Here is a 20,476-nt window from a genome sequence, read left to right on the forward strand (position 1 = left end):
AAGGAGAGAAAAATGTTCGCCCAGAGGCCTACACACGACGATCGGCCTGGATTGGTTAGGAGACGACAAATGTGGCGGCATCTGCGGACGACTTATAGAAAGTATCAGGACCCCACTGGAGGAGACCAGACGGAAACGTGGGGAGGAAATGGGCACGGGATAGGGGGAATCACAGGCCTCCCCCTCACAGGGAGAAACCGGGGTAACGAACAGAACCCCGCCCCCCCCCCTCGAAAACTCAAGCTCAAGAGGGGAGCATGACCTCCCCGCCCACCCCCACAACGAGCGGAATTGAGTCTACTGCTGAGTGAGGGGAAGGACCACGACTACACCTATGGAGGTAAAACTGGTAGCCCCGGCTGAACCCCAACGGACCACTGTAAATACCGAACACTAATGTAAAGATGGAAATATTAAGCAGCATTGGAGCCCCAGTCAGGGTTACGGTGACAGCGAGGGGCACAGATCTTGTTGTTCCTGTCGTTGGCTATTCTTACTGTATTTGTCTTGCCTGTTACAGGCAAAACTCAAGTTTCCTCTTCTGTGTTTTATCGTGTCTAAATCTCAAAACAGCAATAAAAATATTTTTCAAAACAAATACAAAAGGCAGAAAGCGGTAAACTACAGGCCAGTTAGCCCAACGTCGGCCGTGTGGAAAACGATAGCAGCTACGATGAAAGTCATAGCAGGGCACTTGAATAACCTCCAGGCAATCGGGCAGAGTCCACATGGTTTTGTGAAAGGGAAATCAGGTTTGACCAACTGACTGGAGTTCTTTGAGGAAGTAACCAGCCCGGTGGAGACAGGGGAACCAGTGGATGTACTGTAGGTAGATTTCCAGAAGGCCTTTGATAAAAGTTCCACATGAAAGGTTATTGTGGAAAATAAAAGCTCAGGTTACCGGGGGGGTGGGGGGGGTCAACCTGTTGGCATGGACTGGCTGGCTAACAGCAAGCAGAGAGTTGGCATAAATGGTTGCTTTTCAGGTAGGCATGATTGGCAGGATGCGACGAGGGGTGTGCCACAGGGGGTCCGGGCTGAGACCTGAACGGTTTACACTTTATATAAACGGATGAAGGGATTGGAAGGACGTTTGCCAGATTTGCTGGTGACACAAAGATAGGTAGGGAGGTAAATTGTGAAGAGGACGCAAGGGTGATCACAAAAGAAATCTCTGCCAGACGCAGTTTCATATGGGAATAAATGGAATTTGTCGAATTTGGCAGGAATAAAAAGGAGCTTGTAAGATCATAAAGAGCAGAAGTAGGCCATTTGGCCCATCAAATCTGCTCCCCATTCAATGAGATCCTGGCTGATCCTCAACTCCACTTTCCCGCTTTATCCCCGTAACCCTGGATCCCCTCACTGATTAAATATCTGTCTCTCTCGGCCTTGAAAACACTTAACGGCCCGGCCTCTACTGCTCTCTGCGGTAAAGAATTCCACAGATTCACTCCCCTCGGAGAGAAGGAATTCCTCCTCATCTCTGTCTCAAATGGGCGCCCCCCTGACTCCGAGATTCTGCCCTCTGGTCCCAGACTCTCCCACAAGAGGAAACATCCTCTCAGCATCGACCCCGCCAATCCCAGAATCCTCTCTGTCTCAATAAGGTCACCTCTCATTCTTCTAAACTCCCAATGAGTACAGTCTCCGACCTACTCAACCCCTCCTTATAACAAAATCCCTCCATTCCCGGGATCAAGTGAACCTTCTCTGGACTGCCTCCAATGCCGGGATATCTTTCCTGAGATAAGGGAACCAAAACTGTTCACAGTATTCCAGGTGTGGTCTAACTAACGCCTTGTATAGTTTTATCAGGACTTCCCTATTTTTATTCTCCCTTCCCTTTGAAATAAAGGCCAACATTCCATTCGCCCTCCCGATGACCTGCTGAACTTGCATGCTCGCTTTTCGTGATTTACGCACGAGGACCCCTAACTCCCTCGGTGCTGCAGCTTTCTGCAGTCTTTCTCCATTTCAATAACATTCAGCTTCTTTATTCTTCCTACCAAAGTGCAGAACTTCACATTTTCTGATGTTATATTCCATCCGCTGGGAATTTAGAAGATTCAGGGCGACTCGATGGGAACCGTAAGATCCTGAGGTGGGGTCAGGACAGGGTGGATGGGTGAGGACATTTCCTCTTGTGGGAGAATATAGAACTGGGGGGCGGGGGTCACTGTTTAAAAATAAGGCGGTCGCCCATTTCAGACGGAGAAGGGGAGAATTTTTCTCTCTCACAGAGTCGAGTCGCCGGAACTTTCTTCCTCAGAAGGTGGGGAAGCAGAATCTGCGAATGTTTTTAACGGCGCGATGGATAGATTCTTGATTAACGAGGGGGGTGAAAGGTTATCCGGGAGTCAGCGGGAATGTGGGGTTGAGGTGACACTCTAGAGGAGACGTGGGAGAGCAGCTTAGAGGGGCTGAATGGTCTCCTCTTGCTCCTTGTTCATATCCTACCTCATAATCTGTACGTACACTCCCAGGTCCCTTTTGCTCTTGCACCCCCTTTTAGGGCACCTCCTTCCTCGGGCAGAGTTGGGTGATTTTACGCCTGGCCATTCACCACCAGAATGGCAATTGTGCTCCAGATGACCTTGAGGTGTGAAGAAAAGTTGGCATTCGGAGGGAGAGGTGGCAATTTTGCTCTAACTGAGGGGGGGGGGATGTGGGGGAGGGTCAGTGCCCTGAGCAGCAAAAACGTATAGTCCCATACAAGGCGTAACGTCACAGGAGAGCGCGAGAGCGAGAGAAGAAAAAAAGGCCACGGCTCACCTCTTTTCTGCCCGAGAATCAGAATCAGGCAAGTTCCGAGTTTGACGAGTTCGACCATCACAACGGCAGAGGTGGAAAAAAACTTGTTCCCAGGAATCGTCCGGACGTAACGGATGCATAAGATGACTGAGGCGTTCTGGATCACCAGAACCGCCAGGCTGGCGTACTTCAACTTCTCATTAGCTGTGGAGGAGAAAGAGTAGAATGGCGAGGCACCAGTTAAGAGTAAGTGGCAACCCTCCCCCCCACCGGTCGTCAATCACACTGCTGCTCGTGGGATCCTCCTGTGTGCAGGCGACCTCCCTGCGTAAGGATGGTCGCCCAGGCTCCTCAACGGTGGAGTGCCTCAGGATGGCCTGGTAATTTGACACCATTCGCCTTTGGGGTGGCAATTGTGCTCCAGGTGACCCCGGGTGAAATGGGCGCTCAGAGATAAAAGGCAATTTCCAACTGACTGCAGAATGCAACGTGGCGGAGATTCCATTAAGTCGACACATGGAAAGACAATAAGGTAAGGGTGAAGGAATGGGTGGGTTATCTTGAATGGTTCCAGCAGAGAAGGCCATTCGGTCCCTAGTGTCTGTGCTGGCTCCTCCGCAAGAGCAACTCTCCCAGTCCCATCCCACCGCCCCATGGCTTCACGAATCTTGCTTTGCCCTATTTTCTTTATTCTTTGAGGGGATGTGGGGCATCACTGAGCAAAGGCCCAGCGTCTGTTGCCCATTCCTCGTTGTCCCTGTGAGCTGAGCAAATCGCTGTGGCTTATTTCCAAGAGGGCAGTTGAGAGTCGACACATTGCTCTGTGTGCGTGTGTGTGGGCCAGACAAGGGTAAGGACGGCAGATCTTCCTCCCTAAAGGGGACATTAGTGAACCTGATGGGGTTTTTTTAACGACAATCGATGATAGTTCCACGATCCCCGTGACTGAAACTGGCTTTATGATTCAAGGTTTTATTAATGCCGTGGTGGGATTCGATCATGCGTCCCCACATTAGAGCCTCTGGATTACTAACTCAGTGATGTTATCACTGCGCCATCATCTCTGCCAAGCAGTTTCTCCCCAAATTAAGCATTCATCATTTAACTGTCCATGTTGTTATCACATACTCTCTATCAAACCCGGTGCTGTACCTGTCCAGTGAGTGTTTGATGGGGACAGTGTAGAGGGAGCTTTACTCTGTATCTAACCCCGTGCTGTATCTGTCCTGGGAGTGTTTGATGGGGACAGTGTAGAGGGAGCTTTACTCTGTATCTAACCCTGTGCTGTACCTGTCCTGGGAGTGTTTGATGGAGACAGTGTAGAGGGAGCTTTACTCTGTATCTAACCCCGTGCTGTATCTGTCCTGGGAGTGTTTGATGGGGACAGTGTAGAGGGAGCTTTACTCTGTATCTAACCCTGTGCTGTACCTGTCCTGGGAGTGTTTGATGGAGACAGTGTAGAGGGAGCTTTACTCTGTATCTAACCCCGTGCTGTATCTGTCCTGGGAGTGTTTGATGGGGACAGTGTAGAGGGAGCTTTACTCTGTATCTAACCCCGTGCTGTACCTGTCCTGGGAGTGTTTGATGGGGACAGTGTAGAGGGAGCTTTACTCCGTATCTAACCCCGTGCTGTACCTGTCCTGGGAGTGTTTGATGGGGACAGTGTAGAGGGAGCTTTACTCTGTATCTAACCCCGTGCTGTACCTGTCCTGGGAGTGTTTGATGGGGACAGTGTAGAGGGAGCTTTACTCTGTATCTAACCCCGTGCTGTACCTGTCCTGGGAGTGTTTGATGAGGACAGTGTAGAGGGAGCTTTACTCTGTATCTAACCCCGTGCTGTACCTGTCCTGGGAGTGTTTGATGGGGACAGTGCAGAGGGAGCTTTACTCTGCATCTAACCCCGTGCTGTACCTGTCCTGGTTTGAATGGGGGACATAGTAGAGGGGGGAGGGAGTAGATTTCCCCCGGCATCAACAGCCTTTGAGCAGGCGATGTGCGACATCCTGCCGTGCATCCCACCACACCCACCAAACCACGTCCTCCCCGTCCCCTGCGACCCCCCCCACCCCTCTCCATCTCCCGCCAAATCAAAAGCCGAGAGTAATCTCTGCAACACACAGGTATGGTTTGCGGAATCTTGGGCAACTGATCGAATGAAAGTTTGCCCCCACCCCCCCTCCCATTTCCTACCCTGCCTGTGGGATCTTACTGTGCACCTCCACTTCCAACCCTCCCTCAAGTAAAAGAGATTGCAACTCCCCATTCCAGTCCGTGGGATTTTGCCATGTAGACACACAAAACGTAGACATAGTCCGTCAGATAATAAAAACACAGGTTGACCTTCCTTCCCACCGACTGTCAGAAAATCCTTGAGGGATCTCGCTGCGAGTCATTAACAACCACATCCCCCCCCCACCCCAAAAGATTGGACTCCCACCGTAAATGTGATGATATGCATACGCAGTTATTTAAATATTAACAGATACCACCTCGAACCAGCAGGTGGCAATAAAGAACAACCACCTGACACTGTTTCCTCGGGGAGTCTGGAGATAGTTGTCGTCGTGGATAGCGAATTTGTAGTAGCTCTCAGATAATTTATAATAGTAATTCATAGTTCGTACATTTTAGTAGTTCTCATAATGTTATCTAACCCACGTCATTGTTCAACAATAAACATTCAACCAGTCACGAACTAGACGATCTTTAGTGCCTTGATTCCATCTGGCCAAGTACCAGAAAGTAACATGGTACCAGGGTTGGTTCTGAAGATCTAAAAGACCGAAGTCCAAGATAACAGAGAAGAGAAAAACAAAGAAAATTTCTACTAACCACAAAGTGCATCGACAGATATAGCTCAACGCACTACTAGTCAACAAAGTCAATGAGGGAAGGTTTAAAGACCACACCAGCTTCGAGTCATAATGTCCATGTGAATTGGTGCGCTTTTAAACAGCAAGTCACATTCTACTTGGCAGCTCTTGATCTTGAGGCACGATCTGATGAACAGAGAATAGCTTGCTGCTCACCGTAGCAGGTCCACAGGCGATCCTTAATACCTTCACGTTTGATAGCGTAGCTAAGAATAATTTTGACGAAGTCAGAAACAAATTCTAAAAAGAACGAAACGTTTCATCGGTACGTTTTTCCAACGCGCACACAGCAGGCAGGCGAATCATTCGACAGCTTTCTAACAGACTTGAGGTTAAAGGCTCAAAGCATCCACGATCCAAGATCAGATTGTGTTTGGGATTAGCAATGACAAAATTTGTGAAAGATTGTTGAGTGAGAATGAACTCCAGCTCGATGATGCCATTACAATTTGCCATCCCAGCGAGCTAGCTGCGCAGCAGATTAGCATCCTAAACCTAAAGAATTTTGGCGCAAAAATCAATGTTGCGACACACCCTAAGGCAAAGCGTGGTCCCAACAGCGGCGGCCATTTTAAACGAATACCCAATTCCACCATTTTGTGCAAACGATGCGGCAACAAGCATTTGCAAAGGCAATGTCCAGCATTGGGGAAGGTGAGTGCTAAATGCAAAGGCAAGAATCACTTTGCAAAACAATGGTTTTTGAATTTAAAAAATCAGAAATACATAAATCAATCAATGTGGTTGAAGAGATAAATCTGGAAGACACATTTGTCATTGATGTTATATCTAGTGAAGATAAACATTATAACGGGATGCAAGCTTAAAAGTCTTTGCAGCAAATCTGCAGTAAAAGCAATGCAAATACAATTGTTCAAAGAAATAACTGGGCAGTTCCTCCAATGATTAATAAACAGGAGTCAATGTTAAACTCGACACGGGAGCGAGAGCTAATCTTATAAGTTTATCGGACATGCAAGAAATGAAAGTTAAACCGCACATCTTGAATAAAATGGTACTTTTGAAGGCTTATAACGGGAAAAGAATTGACACTCTAGGAGAAAGCAAACTAGAGGTCAGTGTAAAGAATAAGATGCAGAAAGTAAAATTTTCCATTGTGGAAGCTGAGCGTTCATCACTCCTGGGAGTGGAAGTCTGTGAAGCACTTGAATTGGTAAAAAGAGTAAACAGTGCTGACTGTGCTGTGACCACGCAAAGTTCATCAGTGGATTCAATCAATAAAGCGTTTCCAGAAATATTTCAAGGATTCAGAATTTTGCCATTCACTTATCGGATCCCGTTGAAAGAGAATGCTCAACCAGTCATACACCCGCCAAGACGAGTACCCGCTCCATTAAAGGATCGACTAAAAAATGAACTGGAGAGAATGACAAATCTGGGGGTGATAAAACAAACTAAAGGACCAACGGATTGGGTGAACTCCATGGTCTGCGTGAAGAAACGAAACGATGACTTGAGAATCCTCATGGATCCCAAAGACCTCAACTTAAATATAAAGCGAGGACATTATCCTATTCTGAAACGAGGAGAGATTACGTGTGAGATGTCAGGAGCGACATGCGTTCGCAAACTACAGGCATCGCAGGGTTTTTGGCAACTCGAGTCGGACGGGGAGAGCACAAAGCTGCGAACCTCCAACACTCCATACGGGCGATACTGATTTCTCACATTCGGTATTATTTCAGCATCTGAAATTTTCCACAGGGTAATGGAACACGTCGTGGATGGAATTCTAGGCGTCAAGAGTGTCCGTAGACGATATCATCATTAGAGCGGCACGGTAGCACAGCGGTTAGCACTGTTGCTTCACAGCTCCATGGTCCCAGGTTCGATTCCCGGCTTGGGTCACTGTCTGTGTGGAGTCTGCACGTCCTCCCCATGTGTGCGTGGGTTTCCTCCGGGTGCTCCGGTTTCCTCCCACAGCCCAAAGACGTGCAGGTTAGGTGGATTGCCCATGCTAAATTACCCTTAGTGTCCAAAAAGATTAGTTGGGTTACTGGGATAGGGTGGAGGTGTGGTCTTAAAGTAGGGTGCAAGGGCCGGTGCAGACTCGATGGGCCGAATGGCCTCCTTCTGCACTGTAAATTCTATGATCTATGAAAAGAAGAGCATGACGAAAGGCTCATCAAAGTGTTAAGGAGCTTAAAAAAGTCTGGCCTCAGGTTAAATAAAGCCAAATGCCAGTTTGTTGAAGAGGTTACATTCTTGGGAGACAAACTGTCTGCTCGAGGTGTACAACCAGACCAGGAGAAGATAAAGGCGATATTAAACATGCCACGTCCAGCAGACGGAAAAGAAGTCCTCAGGATGCTAGGTATGATAAATTTCACAGGTAAATTCATCCCTAATTTATCAGCAAAACAACATGGTTGAGGGAAATAATCAGAAAGTTAAGAGAAAATGCTGGAAAATCTCAGCAGGTCTGGCAGCATCTGTAGGGAGAGAAAAGAGCTAACGTTTCGAGTCCAGTGACTCATGGTCAAAGCTAACAGACAGAGAAAGTGGGAAATATTTATACTGTGGCGTGAGAATGAAAAATGAGTCATAGCCACAGAAACCCAGGGAAACTGGGTGCTAATAGCCACAGAAAGCAAGGCCAAACAGCAGATAAACTATCAGATGAACTGTGACAGATGTAGATGTGGGGGGAGGGGAAGGGGGAAGGAAAGGGGAGAAAGGGTAAAGAAAGGTGGATAAGATGGGGGGGGGGTAAATATCGTCATGTGAGAGTACCTTCAAGAAATGGGTGTTTAAGAAATGTACCTGTAAGAAATGGAGCTGCTCATGTTACTGGAGGTATGTCAGAGTGTGGGTGGAGCTGAGCTCCACTTCTGCTTTTTAGTTCAGTTTGCGAAGGAGCTTGGGTGTGTCAGTGTTTTTCAGTGAGCTGCATCTGAAGTTTAAACAAAGAGCTATACTGTTGATCTCTGCCATCCAAAGACTATCTATGGATCATTTGGTGAACTCAGAATTGTAAAAGGTCTCATTATTGAATGTAAACCTAATATGCTCCTGTTTGAAGGTTTGTTAAGTCTTTTGGATGTTAAAAGGACAACTTACAGGGTTACTTAGTGTTGTAGTCTTTGGGGCTGTATTTGAATTAATGGTTGCTTAGATGTTCACTGTTTTAAAAAAGGTTAACTTGCGTTCATAGAATAAACATTGTTTTGTTTTAAAGAAATACTTGTCCATTTTCTGCTGTACCATTCCTGTAGAGTGGGCCATGTGCTCCCCATACCACAATCTATTAAAAGTTGTGGGTCAGGTGAACTCCATGATACACTTTGGGGTTCTCTAAACCCTGACCCATAACATATATTAAGAAAGACAAGAAAGAAAGAAATGGCAAAAGACAGTTAAAATGAAATGGGATGAAAACAAATGGGTCGAGGTGGGGTGGAGCTGATCATCTGAAGTTGTTGAATTCGATGTTGAGACGGGAAGGCTGTAACCGGAAGATGAGATGTTGTTCTTCCAGTTTGCGTTGAGCTTCACTGGAACATTGCAGCAGGCCAAGGACGGACATGTGGACATGGGAGCAGGTTCTTTTGTTAAAATGGCAAGCAACAGGAAGGTCAGGGTCCTGAATGTGCACAGACCGAAGATGCTCAGCAAAGCGATCACCCAGTCTGCGTTTGGTCTCTCCGATGTAGAGGAGACCACATTGGGAGCAGCGAATGCAATAGACCAAATTGAAAGAGGTGCAAGTGAAATGCTGCTTAACCTGGAATGAGTGTTTTGGGCCTGGGATGTTAAGCATGGAAGAGGTAAAGGGGCAGGTTTACATGGAAGAGGTAAAGGGGCACCTTCTGCGATTGCTTGGGTGCCATGGGTGATGGGAGAGGTACTGGGTATGGTGGAGGAGTGGACTAGATTGTCTCGGAGAGAACGGTTTCTGCGGAATGCTGACAGAGGGAGTGAAGGGACGATGTGTTTGGTGGTGGCATCACGGAGTTGGCGAAAATGGTGGAGGATTATGCTTTGCATACGGAGGCTGGTGGGATGAAATGTGAGAATGAGGGGGTTCTGAGAGGGAGGGGGGCGAGGGTAGTGGCGCGGGGGATGGACCGCACGCTGTTGAGGGCCCTGTCCACAACTGTAGGTGGGAAATCACGGTTGAGGAAGAAGGAACACATTTTCGAAGGACCATTTTGGAAAGTGGCATCATCGGAACAAATGCGACGGAGCCGAAGGAGTTAAGAGAAAGGGATGGAGTCCTTACAGGGTGTAGGGTGCGAAGAGCTGTAGTCCAGATAGCTGTGGGAGTCAGTGAGCTTGTAGTGGATATTAGTAGATAGTCCATTGCCGGAAATGGAGACAGAAAGATCAAGGAAGAGAAGGGACATGTCTGAGATGGACCAGGTGAAAGTGATGGAAACTGGAAGCGAAGTTGATGAATTTTTCCAGATCCGGATGGGAGCATGAAGTGGCACCAAAAAAAGTCATCAATGTACCGGTAAAGGAGTTGTGGGAGGGGACCCGGGTGGGCCTGGAAAAAGGAATGTTCCACATACCCCATAAAAAGGCTAGCGTAGCTAGGACCCATGCGGGTACCCATTGCTGCACCTTTGATTTGGAGAAAACGGGATGAGTTAAAGGAGAAGTTGTTGAGAGACAGAACGAGATCAGCCAGGCGGAGGAGAGTGGTGGTGGATGGGAATTGTCCAGGCCTCTTTTCGAAAAAGAAGCTTCAGATCTGATCAATGACTTAGACAAATTCCACGATTACGTATATGGCCGACCAACATTCTTGGTTGAAACAGATCATTGGCCGCGAGTCGCAATCATAAGAAAGAATTTAAATGTGATGTCACCGAGACTACAAAGGATGATGATGAAACTCCAGAGGTGCGATTTCAATCTCATTTATGCTCCAGGAAAGCATACCGTAGTCGCTGATGCGCTCTCACAAGTTGCGGATATGGTGGAAGAGCAACGCATGGATGAGGATGTGCAAGTCCACGTGAATCTTGTGATGGAAACGGTGTCTGGTGCAAAATCAAAATTCAGAAACCAAGAAGGATGAATTGCTACAAAGGATCATGAGATATCTCAGCGAGGGATGGCCAAAAGGATCCTGTTCCAAATGTCACAACATTCGAGCGGAGCTTAAGTGCAGCCAATGGGTTTGTGCTCCGGCAAAATAGGATCGTCATAGCACGATCTCGAAGATCTGTGATCCGACAGAAGTTTCATGAGGGGCACTTAGGCTTAGAAAGGTGCAAATGAAGAGCTGGAGACACGGTTTACTGGTCAGGCATCAATCAAGGCATTCAGACGATGATAGAAAACTGCGCAACTTGTCAGAAATTTCAGTACAAACGACAAAAAGATCCAATGCAAATGGGCGAAATAATAACGACTCTGAGGCAGAAAGTAGGAAGGGATCTTTTCTATCTTGCAGGAAAAGAATACTTGTTAGTGATCGATATTTCGCTAACTTTCCGGAAGTGGTATACCCACCCAACTCGTCAGCGAGGCGTGTCACCAAACATACCAAGGATATTTTTGCTCTTCGTGGCAAACCACAAGTTGTCATTAGTGATAATGGCCCATGTTTTCACAGTTCGCACAGAGCTATGATTTTCGACACATCACTTCTAGTCCTCTTTATCCGCAATCCACTGGGGAGGCTGAAGAAGGTGTTCACATTGTGAAGCAGCTACTCAAAAAAGCAACGGACAGTCGCGATGCTCCATATCTCTCGTTACTTAGCGATGGAGCAGCACCATTGGTTAGTGGGCTATCACCATTGTGATTGTTGATGGATCGACAACTCCAAACCACCTTACGTTTCACATATATTTCACAGGAACCAACTGATCGGAAACGTGAAGGGGCTCACATTTCAAAAAAGGAGGCAGAAGAAATATGATAGATCTCCAAGATGTCTGCAACCATTAGCAAAGAATGACCCAGTCAGGGTCGAAGATCCTGATGGAGGTGGATGTCGAGGTGTGCAAAGGTAATACAACCATCGGGTCCACAGTCTTACATCATCGTCACCGATGAAGGGCTAGTTCTATGAAGAAACAGGAGAGCCTTGCTGAAGGTTCAGCAACCCCTTGTTTCAGAACCACAGGAGGATGTAGAACGCAATCTCCGGACAACTGAACAAACGCTACCTCAGCACATAGAAACGGAAGATGTGCGAGGCACAGAAACACAGCAAGAACCATTTTCAGAGACAGTTGAAAGCAAATCAAACTCACAAAATCAACCAGCGCTTAGAAGGTTGACAAGACACAGAGGAAAGCCAGACAGATTGAATTTGTGGTGGACATTGAACATGGGCAGCACGGAATCTCAGTGGTTATCACTGTTGCTTCACAGCGCCAGGGTCCCAGGTTCGATTGCCAGTTTGGTTCACTGTCTGTACAGAGTCTGCACATTCTCCCCGTGTCAATAGAACATAGAACATTACAGCGCAGTACAGGCCCTTCGGCCCTCGATGTTGCGCCGACCTGTGAAACCACTCGAAAGCCCATCTACACTATTTCCTTATCGTCCATATGTCTATCCAATGACCATTTGACTGCCCTTAGTGTTGGCGAGTCCACCACTGTTGCAGGCAGGGCATTCCACGCCCTTACTACTCTCTGTGTAAAGAACCTACCTCTGACATCTGTCCTGTATCTATCTCCCCTCAATTTAAAGCTATGTCCTCTCGTGCGAGACATCACCATCCGAGGAAAATGGCTCTCACTGTCCACCCTATCTAATCCTCTTGAGAGTTTGGCTGATGATGGATAAATGAGAGTTTGGCTCAAGATGGATTGGAACTCTATGGGAAAAACAAAATGTTAGATAAAGCTTTGTGTGAGGAAATGTCAAGACAGGCTTTTGGGTAGCAAGCTGTAATCACTTGTTTTTGTACCAGACAAATTGCAGTAACGGCCTTGGGAATGGTTGCGCTAGGCTTGAAGATAATTATAATTAAGCTAAAGGCACAGATGGAATGCGAGGGGGGCTGCCCTCAGCAAAATGGAATGCGAGGGGGCTGCCCTCAGAAATGAACCAAAACTGTATAAGAACTGCTGTTAGATGTATTGATTTTGGCTTTTACTGTTGTAACTCTCAAGAGATACAGTGGTCTTAGCACCGACCGGGAAATAAACATATGTTAAAGTAATGAGGTGTTCGACTGATCATTTCATCCGGACTGGCAGCAAAGAATCCTCACTCTGATCATCTTGTATGCCTCAATTAAGTCACCTCTTAACCTACTTCTCTCTAACGAAAACAGCCTCAAGTCCCTCAGCCTTTCCTCATAAGATCTTCCCTCCATACCAGACAACATCCTGGTAAATCTCCTCTGCACCCTTTTCAATGCTTCCACATCCTTCCTATAATACGGCGTGCGGATTTCCTCCGGGTGCTCCAGTTTCCTCCCACAAGTCCCAAAAGACATGCTGTTGGAACATAGAACATACAGTCCAGAACATACAATGCAGAAGGAGGCCATTCGGCCCATCGAGTCTTCACTGAACCACTTAAGCCCTCACTTCCACCCTATCCCTTTAACCCAATAACCCCTCCTCTTTTTGGTCACTAAGGGCAATTTATCATGACCAATCCACCTAATCTGCACGTCTTTGGACTATTGGAGGAAACCGGAGCACCCGGAGGAAACCCACGCAGATACGGGGAGAAAGTGCAGACTCCGCACAGACAGTGACCCAGCGGGGAATCGAACCTGGGACCCTGGAGCTGTGAAGCCACAGTGCTATCAACTTGTGCTACCATGCTGCCCACAATTTACAGCACGAAGGTACCTGGGTGGCACCAGCAATGCAGGGTGCTGCCCTGCCCAGAGAGCAAGCACCTGGGAGCCTCCAATCCCCTGGAAGACTCCCATGGGTGCTGTTGCGCCTGGTCCCCGTTTGTGGAGACAGCACTGAACAGCACTCACCCAAGGTCTCCAAGGCAATTTGGACATTCTGAATTCTCCCTCTGTGTACCCGAACAGGCGCCGGAATGTGGCGACTAGGGGCTTTTCACTGTAACTTCATTGCAGTGTTAATGTAAGCCTACTTGTGACAACAAGATTATTTAAAAAATCAGATGTATTGAATTTAAATAATGGATGAAAATATTGTTCATTTCCAAACAAAAGAGGATGTGATGATATGCATAAGCAGTTATGTAAATATTAACAGATATGACCTCCAACCAGCAGGTGGCAGTAAAGAACAACCATGTGGGGTGAAACGGTGGTTAGCACTGCTGCCTGCGGCACTGAGGATCCGGGTTCGATCCCGGCTCTGGGTCAATGAATGTGTGTGAGTTCTCCCAGTGAGCCAGAGAAGACACAGCCAGAGTGAGACACAGCGAAGAGTGAGTTTGGGGAATTTGAAGCTAGGTGGGAATTCGAAGCTTGGGGAGGAGGTGCTTTTTATCCCTGGTAAGTGACTGGTAAGTAGTTTTTCTTTTTCTTTTCATTGTTTTATTTATTTATTTTTTCTCCTGCTCCTAGTTCTTATGTTCTTATTCTCCCTGTGTTTGCGAGGGTTTCACCCCACAACCCAAAAATGTGCTTGGTAGGTGGATTGGCCACGCTAAATTGGCTCGTAATTGGGAAAAAAAATAATCGGGTACTCTAAATTTAAAAAAAAAAGAACCGCCACGTGGCACTGTTACCTCGGGGAGTCTGGAGATAGTTGTCATAGTGGATAGTTGCATTTGTAGTAGCTCTTAGATAATTTATAACAGTAATTTATAGTTAGTAGATCTCATATTGTTATCTGACCCGTGTTATTGCTACACGATAAACATTTAACTAGTTACGAACTAGATGTTCTCTAGTGCACTAATTTCATCCGACCAAGCACCAGAATGTAACAGTAAACACGCCTGTGATATTTTCCTGTGCAGAGCCAAGCTATCTCCCCCCTCCGTAAAAAGGCTGCCCGCACACCCCCTATCCCTTACCCTCCCTGTGCGTGTTTTGTAAATCTAACACATCTCCCTCCACCCTATCACTGGGTATCTTCAACATCCCAACGCCCCTTGTTATGGGCCAGGGTTTAGAGAACCCCAAAGTGTATCATGGAGTTCATCTGACCCACAACTTTTACTAGATTGTGGTATGGGGAGCACACGGCCCACTCGACAGGTGTGGGACAGCAGAAATGGAAAAGTATTTTTTAAAGCAAAACAATGTTTATTCTATGAACTCAAGTTAACCTTTTTAAACATACAGTGAACATCTTAGCAACCATCAATTCAAATACAACCCCCAAAGAATACAACACTAAGTAATCCTTAATAACTTCCCAAACAAATCCAGAAAACAGAAGAAACACCTTTTTGCCAGAAGTACATTAGGTTTACATTCACTACTGAGAACATTTATAATTCTGAATTCACCAAATGATCAAGAGATAGTCTTTTCATGGCAGAGAGATCAACAGTACACCTGCTCTGTCTGGCTTCAGCTCCAACACTTTCTGACATCACAGCAGTAATAAACACCCATTTCTTAAAGGTACTCTCACTACAGATATTTATATACACACCCATTTATAAACACCCATTTCTTAAAGGTACTCTTACATGACACCAACCCATCCGGTCTGATTTTAGTTTCTCTGTTGTTTGGCCTTTCACCCCTTTTACTCTCTCTCTGGTGACTGCCATTAGCACTCTTTTCCCTATGTTTCTGTGGCTATGACTCATCTTTCATTCCCTCCCCCTACAGTATAAATATCTCCCACTTATTGGGCGGGATTCTCCACTCCCGCGCCGGTTGGGAGAATCCTCTGGGTCGCCGAATTGTCCCGCGACGCTGGTCCGACGCCCTCCCGCGATTCTCCCAAGCGGCAAGAACGGCCCCGCCGAGTTCCCTGCGGTGCAGGCCGGAGAATCGCCCTAGACACCCAAAATGGCGATTCTCCGGCACCCCTGCTATTCTCAGGCCCGGATGGGCCGAGCGGCCAGGCCAAAATGGCGGGTTCCCCCCAGCGCCGTCCACACCTGATCCCGCACCTGGGGTGGCCTCAAATGGGGTCTGGCCCGCGATCGGTGCCCACCGATCGTCGGGCCGTCCTCTCTGAAGGAGGACCTCCTTTCTTCCGCAGCCCCGCAAGATCCGTCTGACATCTTCTTGCGGGGCGGACTCGGAGAGGACGGCAACCACGCATGCGCGGGTGACGCCAGTTATGTGGCGCTGGCCACGTCATGTATGCGGCGCCGCCTTTACATAGAACATAGAACGATACAGCGCAGTACAGACCCTTCGGCCCACGATGTTGCACCGAAACAAAAAGCCATCTAACCTACACTATGCCATTATCATCCATATGCTTATCCAATAAACTTTTAAATGCCCTCAATGTTGGCGAGTTCACTACTGTTGCAGGTAGGGCATTCCACGGCCTCACCACTCTTTGCGTAAAGAACCTACCTCTGGCCTCTGTCCTATATCTATTACCCCTCAGTTTAAAGCTATGTCCCCTCGTGCTAGCCATTTCCATTCGCGGGAGAAGACTCTCACTGTCCACCCTATCTAACCCCCTGATCATTTTGTATGCCTCTATTAAGTCTCCTCTTAACCTTCTTCTCTCCAACGAAAACAACCTCAAGTCCATCAGCCTTTCCTCATAAGATTTTCCCTCCATACCAGGCAACATCCTGGTAAATCTCCTCTGCACCCGCTCCAAAGCTTCCACGTCCGTCCTATAATGCGGTGACCAGAACTGTACGCAATACTCCAAATGCGGCCGTACCAGAGTTTTGTACAGCTGCAACATGATCTCATGACTCCGGAACTCAATCCCTCTACCAATAAAGGCCAACACTCCATAGGCCTTCTTCACAACCCTATCAACCTGGGTGACAACTTTCAGGGATCTATGTACATGGACACCTAGATCCCTCTGCTCATCCACACTTCCAAGAACTTTACCATTAGCCAAATATTCCGCATTCCTGTTATTCCTTCCAAAGTGAATCACCTCACACTTCTCTACATTAAACTCCATTTGCCACCTCTCAGCCCAGCTCTGCAGCTTATCTATGTCCCTCTGTAACCTGCTACATCCTTCCACACTGTCGACAACACCACCGACTTTAGTGTCGTCCGCAAATTTACTCACCCACCCTTCTGCGCCTTCCTCTAGGTCATTGATAAAAATGACAAACAGCAACGGCCCCAGAACAGATCCTTGTGGTACGCCACTTGTAACTGAACTCCATTCTGAACATTTCCCATCAACCACCACCCTCTGTCTCCTTTCAGCTAGCCAATTTCTGATCCACATGTCTAAATCACCCTCAATCCCCAGCCTCCGTATTTTCTGCAATAGCCTACCGTGGGAAACCTCATCAAACGCTTTACTGAAATCCATATACACCACATCAACTGCTCTACCCTCGTCTACCTGTTCAGTCACCTTCTCAAAGAACTCTATAAGATTTGTGAGGCATGACCTACCCTTCACAAAGCCATGTTGACTATCCCTGATCATATTATTCCTATCTAGATGATTATAAATCTTGTCTCTTATAATCCCCTCCAAGACTTTACCCACAACAGACGTGAGGCTCACCGGTCTATAGTTGCCTGGGTTGTCTCTACTCTCCTTTTTGAACAAAGGGACCACATTTGCTAACCTCCAGTCCTCTGGCACTATTCCTGTAGCCAATGATGACATAAAAATCAAAGCCAAAGGCCCAGCAATCTCTTCCCTGGCCTCCCAGAGAATCCTAGGATAAATCCCATCAGGCCCCGGAGACTTATCTATTTTCAGCCTGTCCAGAATTGTCAACACCTCTTCCCTACGTACCTCAATGCCATCTATTCTAATAGCCTGGGTCTCAGCATTCTCCTCCACAACATTATCATTTTCCTGAGTGAATACTGACGAAAAATATTCATTTAGTATCTCGCCTATCTCTTCAGACTCCACACACAACTTCCCATCCCTGTCCTTGACTGGCCCTACTCTTACCCTAGTCATTCTTTTATTCCTGACATACCTATAGAAAGCTTTTGGGTTTTCCTTGATCCTACCTGCCAAATACTTCTCATGTCCCCTCCTTGCTCGTCTTAGCTCTCTCTTTAGATCCTTCCTCGCTACCTTGTAACTATCCATCGCCCCAACTGAAACTTCACACCTCATCTTCACATAGGCCTCCTTCTTCCTCTTAACAAGAGATTCCACTTCTTTGGTAAACCACGGTTCCCTCGCTCGACGCCTTCCTCCCTGCCTGACCGGTACGTACTTATCCAGAACACGCAGTAGCTGTTCCTTGAACAAGCTCCACTTCTCCAGTGTGCCCAACACTTGCAGCCTACTTCGCCAACCTATCCCCCCCAAGTCATGTCTAATGGCATCATAATTGCCCTTCCCCCAGCTATAACTCTTGCCCTGCGGTGTATGCTTATCTCTTTCCATCACTAACGTAAACGTCACCGAATTATGGTCACTGTCCCCAAAGTGCTCTCCTACCTCCAAATCCAACACCTGGCCTGGTTCATTACCCAAAACCAAATCCAAAGTGGCCTCGCCTCTTGTTGGCCTGTCAACATATTGTGTCAGGAAACCCTCCTGCACACATTGTACAAAAAACGACCCATCTAATGTACTCGAACTATATCTTTTCCAGTCAATATTTGGAAAGTTAAAGTCTCCCATAATAACTACCCTGTTACTTTCCCTCCTATCCAGAATCATCTTCGCCATCCTTTCCTCTACATCCCTAGAACTATTTGGAGGCCTATAGAAAACTCCCAACAGGGTGACCTCTCCTTTCCTGTTTCTAACCTCAGCCCATACTACCTCGGAAGAAGAGTCCCCATCTAGCACCCTCTCCGCCACCGTAATACTGCTCTTGACTAGCAGCACCACACCTCCCCCTCTTTTGCCTCCTTCTCTGAGCTTACTAAAACACCTAAACCCCAGAACCTGCAACATCCATTCCTGTCCCTGCTCTATCCATGTCTCCGAAATGGCCACAACATCGAAGTCCCAGGTACCAACCCATGCTGCCAGTTCCCCTACCTTATTTCGTATACTCCTGGCATTGAAGTAGACACACTTCAAACCACCTACCTGAACGCTGGCCCCCTCCTGCGACGTCAAATCTGTGCTCCTGACCTCGCTACTCTCATTCTCCCTTACCCTAAAACTACAATCCAGGTTCCCATGCCCCTGCTGCATTAGTTTAAACCCCCCCAAAGAGCACTAACAAATACGTGGCGACAAGGCCTGGCGCGCGTAAATGACGCGGCCCCGCTCCTAGCCCAGTATCGGGCCCTGAATCGGTCGGGATAGGGGCCGTCTCGCGCCGTCGTGAACCTCGACGGCGTTCACGGCGGTGTGGGCACTTCGGCGCGGGAGTGGAGAATCCCGCCCTCTGTCTTTTAACTTTGACAAAGGGTCACCTGGACTCGATAACGTTCGCTCTTTTCTCTCTTTACAGATGCTGTCAGACTGCTGAGATTTTCCAGCATTTTCTCTTTTGGTCTCCCCACTGGGATCTTACAGTGCATCTCCAATGTATATCACCCCCACCCACTGGGATCTCACTGTGCAGCTCTCACAAATCCCTAATTCCCCTCCACTGACTGTGGGATCTTACTGTGCATCTCCAACACCACCCCACCCCCACCCAAATCCCTTACCCTGCCACTGGGATCCTGCTGTGCACCAAGGAGACATCACCAGGGTGGAGCAGGAGAGTTTGGCCAAAAGTGCTCCAAATGGCCGTAGATCAGATTGGACTGTCGTGAAACACCGCCCCCGCCCTCTGACCTCCCATCCTCACCCGTCAGCCGCCGGGTCGCCTGGTCGTCACCCTCCGCCTCCGCCTTCCCAGCTGAGGTACCTGCCATGTTGGCGGCTGGCAACTTCCTCCTGGCCGGTCCCTTCCTTTCCCGTCCCCCTTCCTTTCCTCCACCCACCTGCGGGAGAGGCGGGCCAAGAGGCCCAGGGCCCGAAGGATGTGCGCACGCGCGGCTCCACCAGCAGGCAGCCGGGGCCTCCCAGTGCGCAGGCGCATGTGCGCCGCCCGCAGCGCCACCAGCAGGCCGGGAAGACTCTTCTGCAGGGAGCGCGGGCGAGCGGCGCCGCCACGAGGACGGGAGGACACGACAGCAGGCAGCCCGGCTTCCCCAGTCCGCATGCGCAGCGCCGCCGGCCGGTCTCGTGGGCAAGGCGACAGCGCGAACCCAATCCCTCAGTCAACCCAGCATCCGTCGGGAGGACCTAATCCGCATGCGCGTGTCTGACCGCAGCGCCACCTGCAGAGCGCGAGGAGGAATCACAGGTGACAGTGAACCTCCCGTGGCGTTGCTGGTTCCGAGGGAGGACCAGGTGTCGCCTTCAGGCTGGAAGAGAGACAGGGACGAGTGCACTGAGGGAGCCCTGCACTGTCGGAGGGTCAGTGCTGAGGGAGCGCCGCACTGTCGGAGGGTCAGTGCTGAGGGAGCGCCGCATTGTCGGAGGGTCAGTGCTGAGGGAGCGCCGCACTGTCGGAGGGTCAGTGCTGAGGGAGCGCCGCTCTGTCGGAGGGTTAGTGCTGAGGGTGCGCCACACTGTCGGAGGGTCAGTGCTGAGGGTGCGCCGCACTGTCAGAGGTTCAGTGCTGAGGGAGCCCTGCACTGTCGGAGTATCAGTGCTGAGGAAGCCCTGCACTGTCGGAGTATCAGTGCTGAGGAAGCCCTGCACTGTCGGAGGGTCAGTGCTGAGGGAGTGCCGCACTGTCGGACGGTCAGTGCTGAGGGAGAGCCGCACTGTCGGAGAGTCAGTGCTGAGGGAGCGCCGCACTGTCGGAGGGTCAGTGCTGATGGAGCGCCGCACTGTCGGAGGGTCAGTGCTGAGGGA

The 20,476-nt window shown here is 48.6% G+C and overlaps 1 protein-coding gene across 4 annotated transcripts in view; it reads right to left on the reverse strand.

The window, feature by feature from the left end:
* The window catches only part of slc35a2 (solute carrier family 35 member 2), a 48,885-nt gene extending 29,281 nt beyond the window's left edge, over positions 1–19,604 (reverse strand). Inside the window, exons 1-2 of one of the 4 annotated variants that reach the window (XM_072487940.1) lie at positions 19,555–19,604; positions 2,776–2,958 (exon numbers count right to left, since the gene is read on the reverse strand). In XM_072487940.1, the coding sequence (XP_072344041.1) occupies positions 2,776–2,833 (58 nt within the window). In that variant the 5' untranslated portion in view covers positions 2,834–2,958; positions 19,555–19,604. Of the gene's footprint in view, positions 1–2,775; positions 2,959–19,275; positions 19,390–19,418 lie in introns of those variants that run through there. The other 3 variants (XM_072487939.1, XM_072487937.1, XM_072487938.1) reach the window with 3 other exon arrangements.
* Between the last annotated feature and the right edge of the window lie 872 nt (positions 19,605–20,476).

Source organism: Scyliorhinus torazame, chromosome 22, assembly GCF_047496885.1.
Source record: "Scyliorhinus torazame isolate Kashiwa2021f chromosome 22, sScyTor2.1, whole genome shotgun sequence".
Taxonomy (NCBI): domain Eukaryota; kingdom Metazoa; phylum Chordata; class Chondrichthyes; order Carcharhiniformes; family Scyliorhinidae; genus Scyliorhinus; species Scyliorhinus torazame.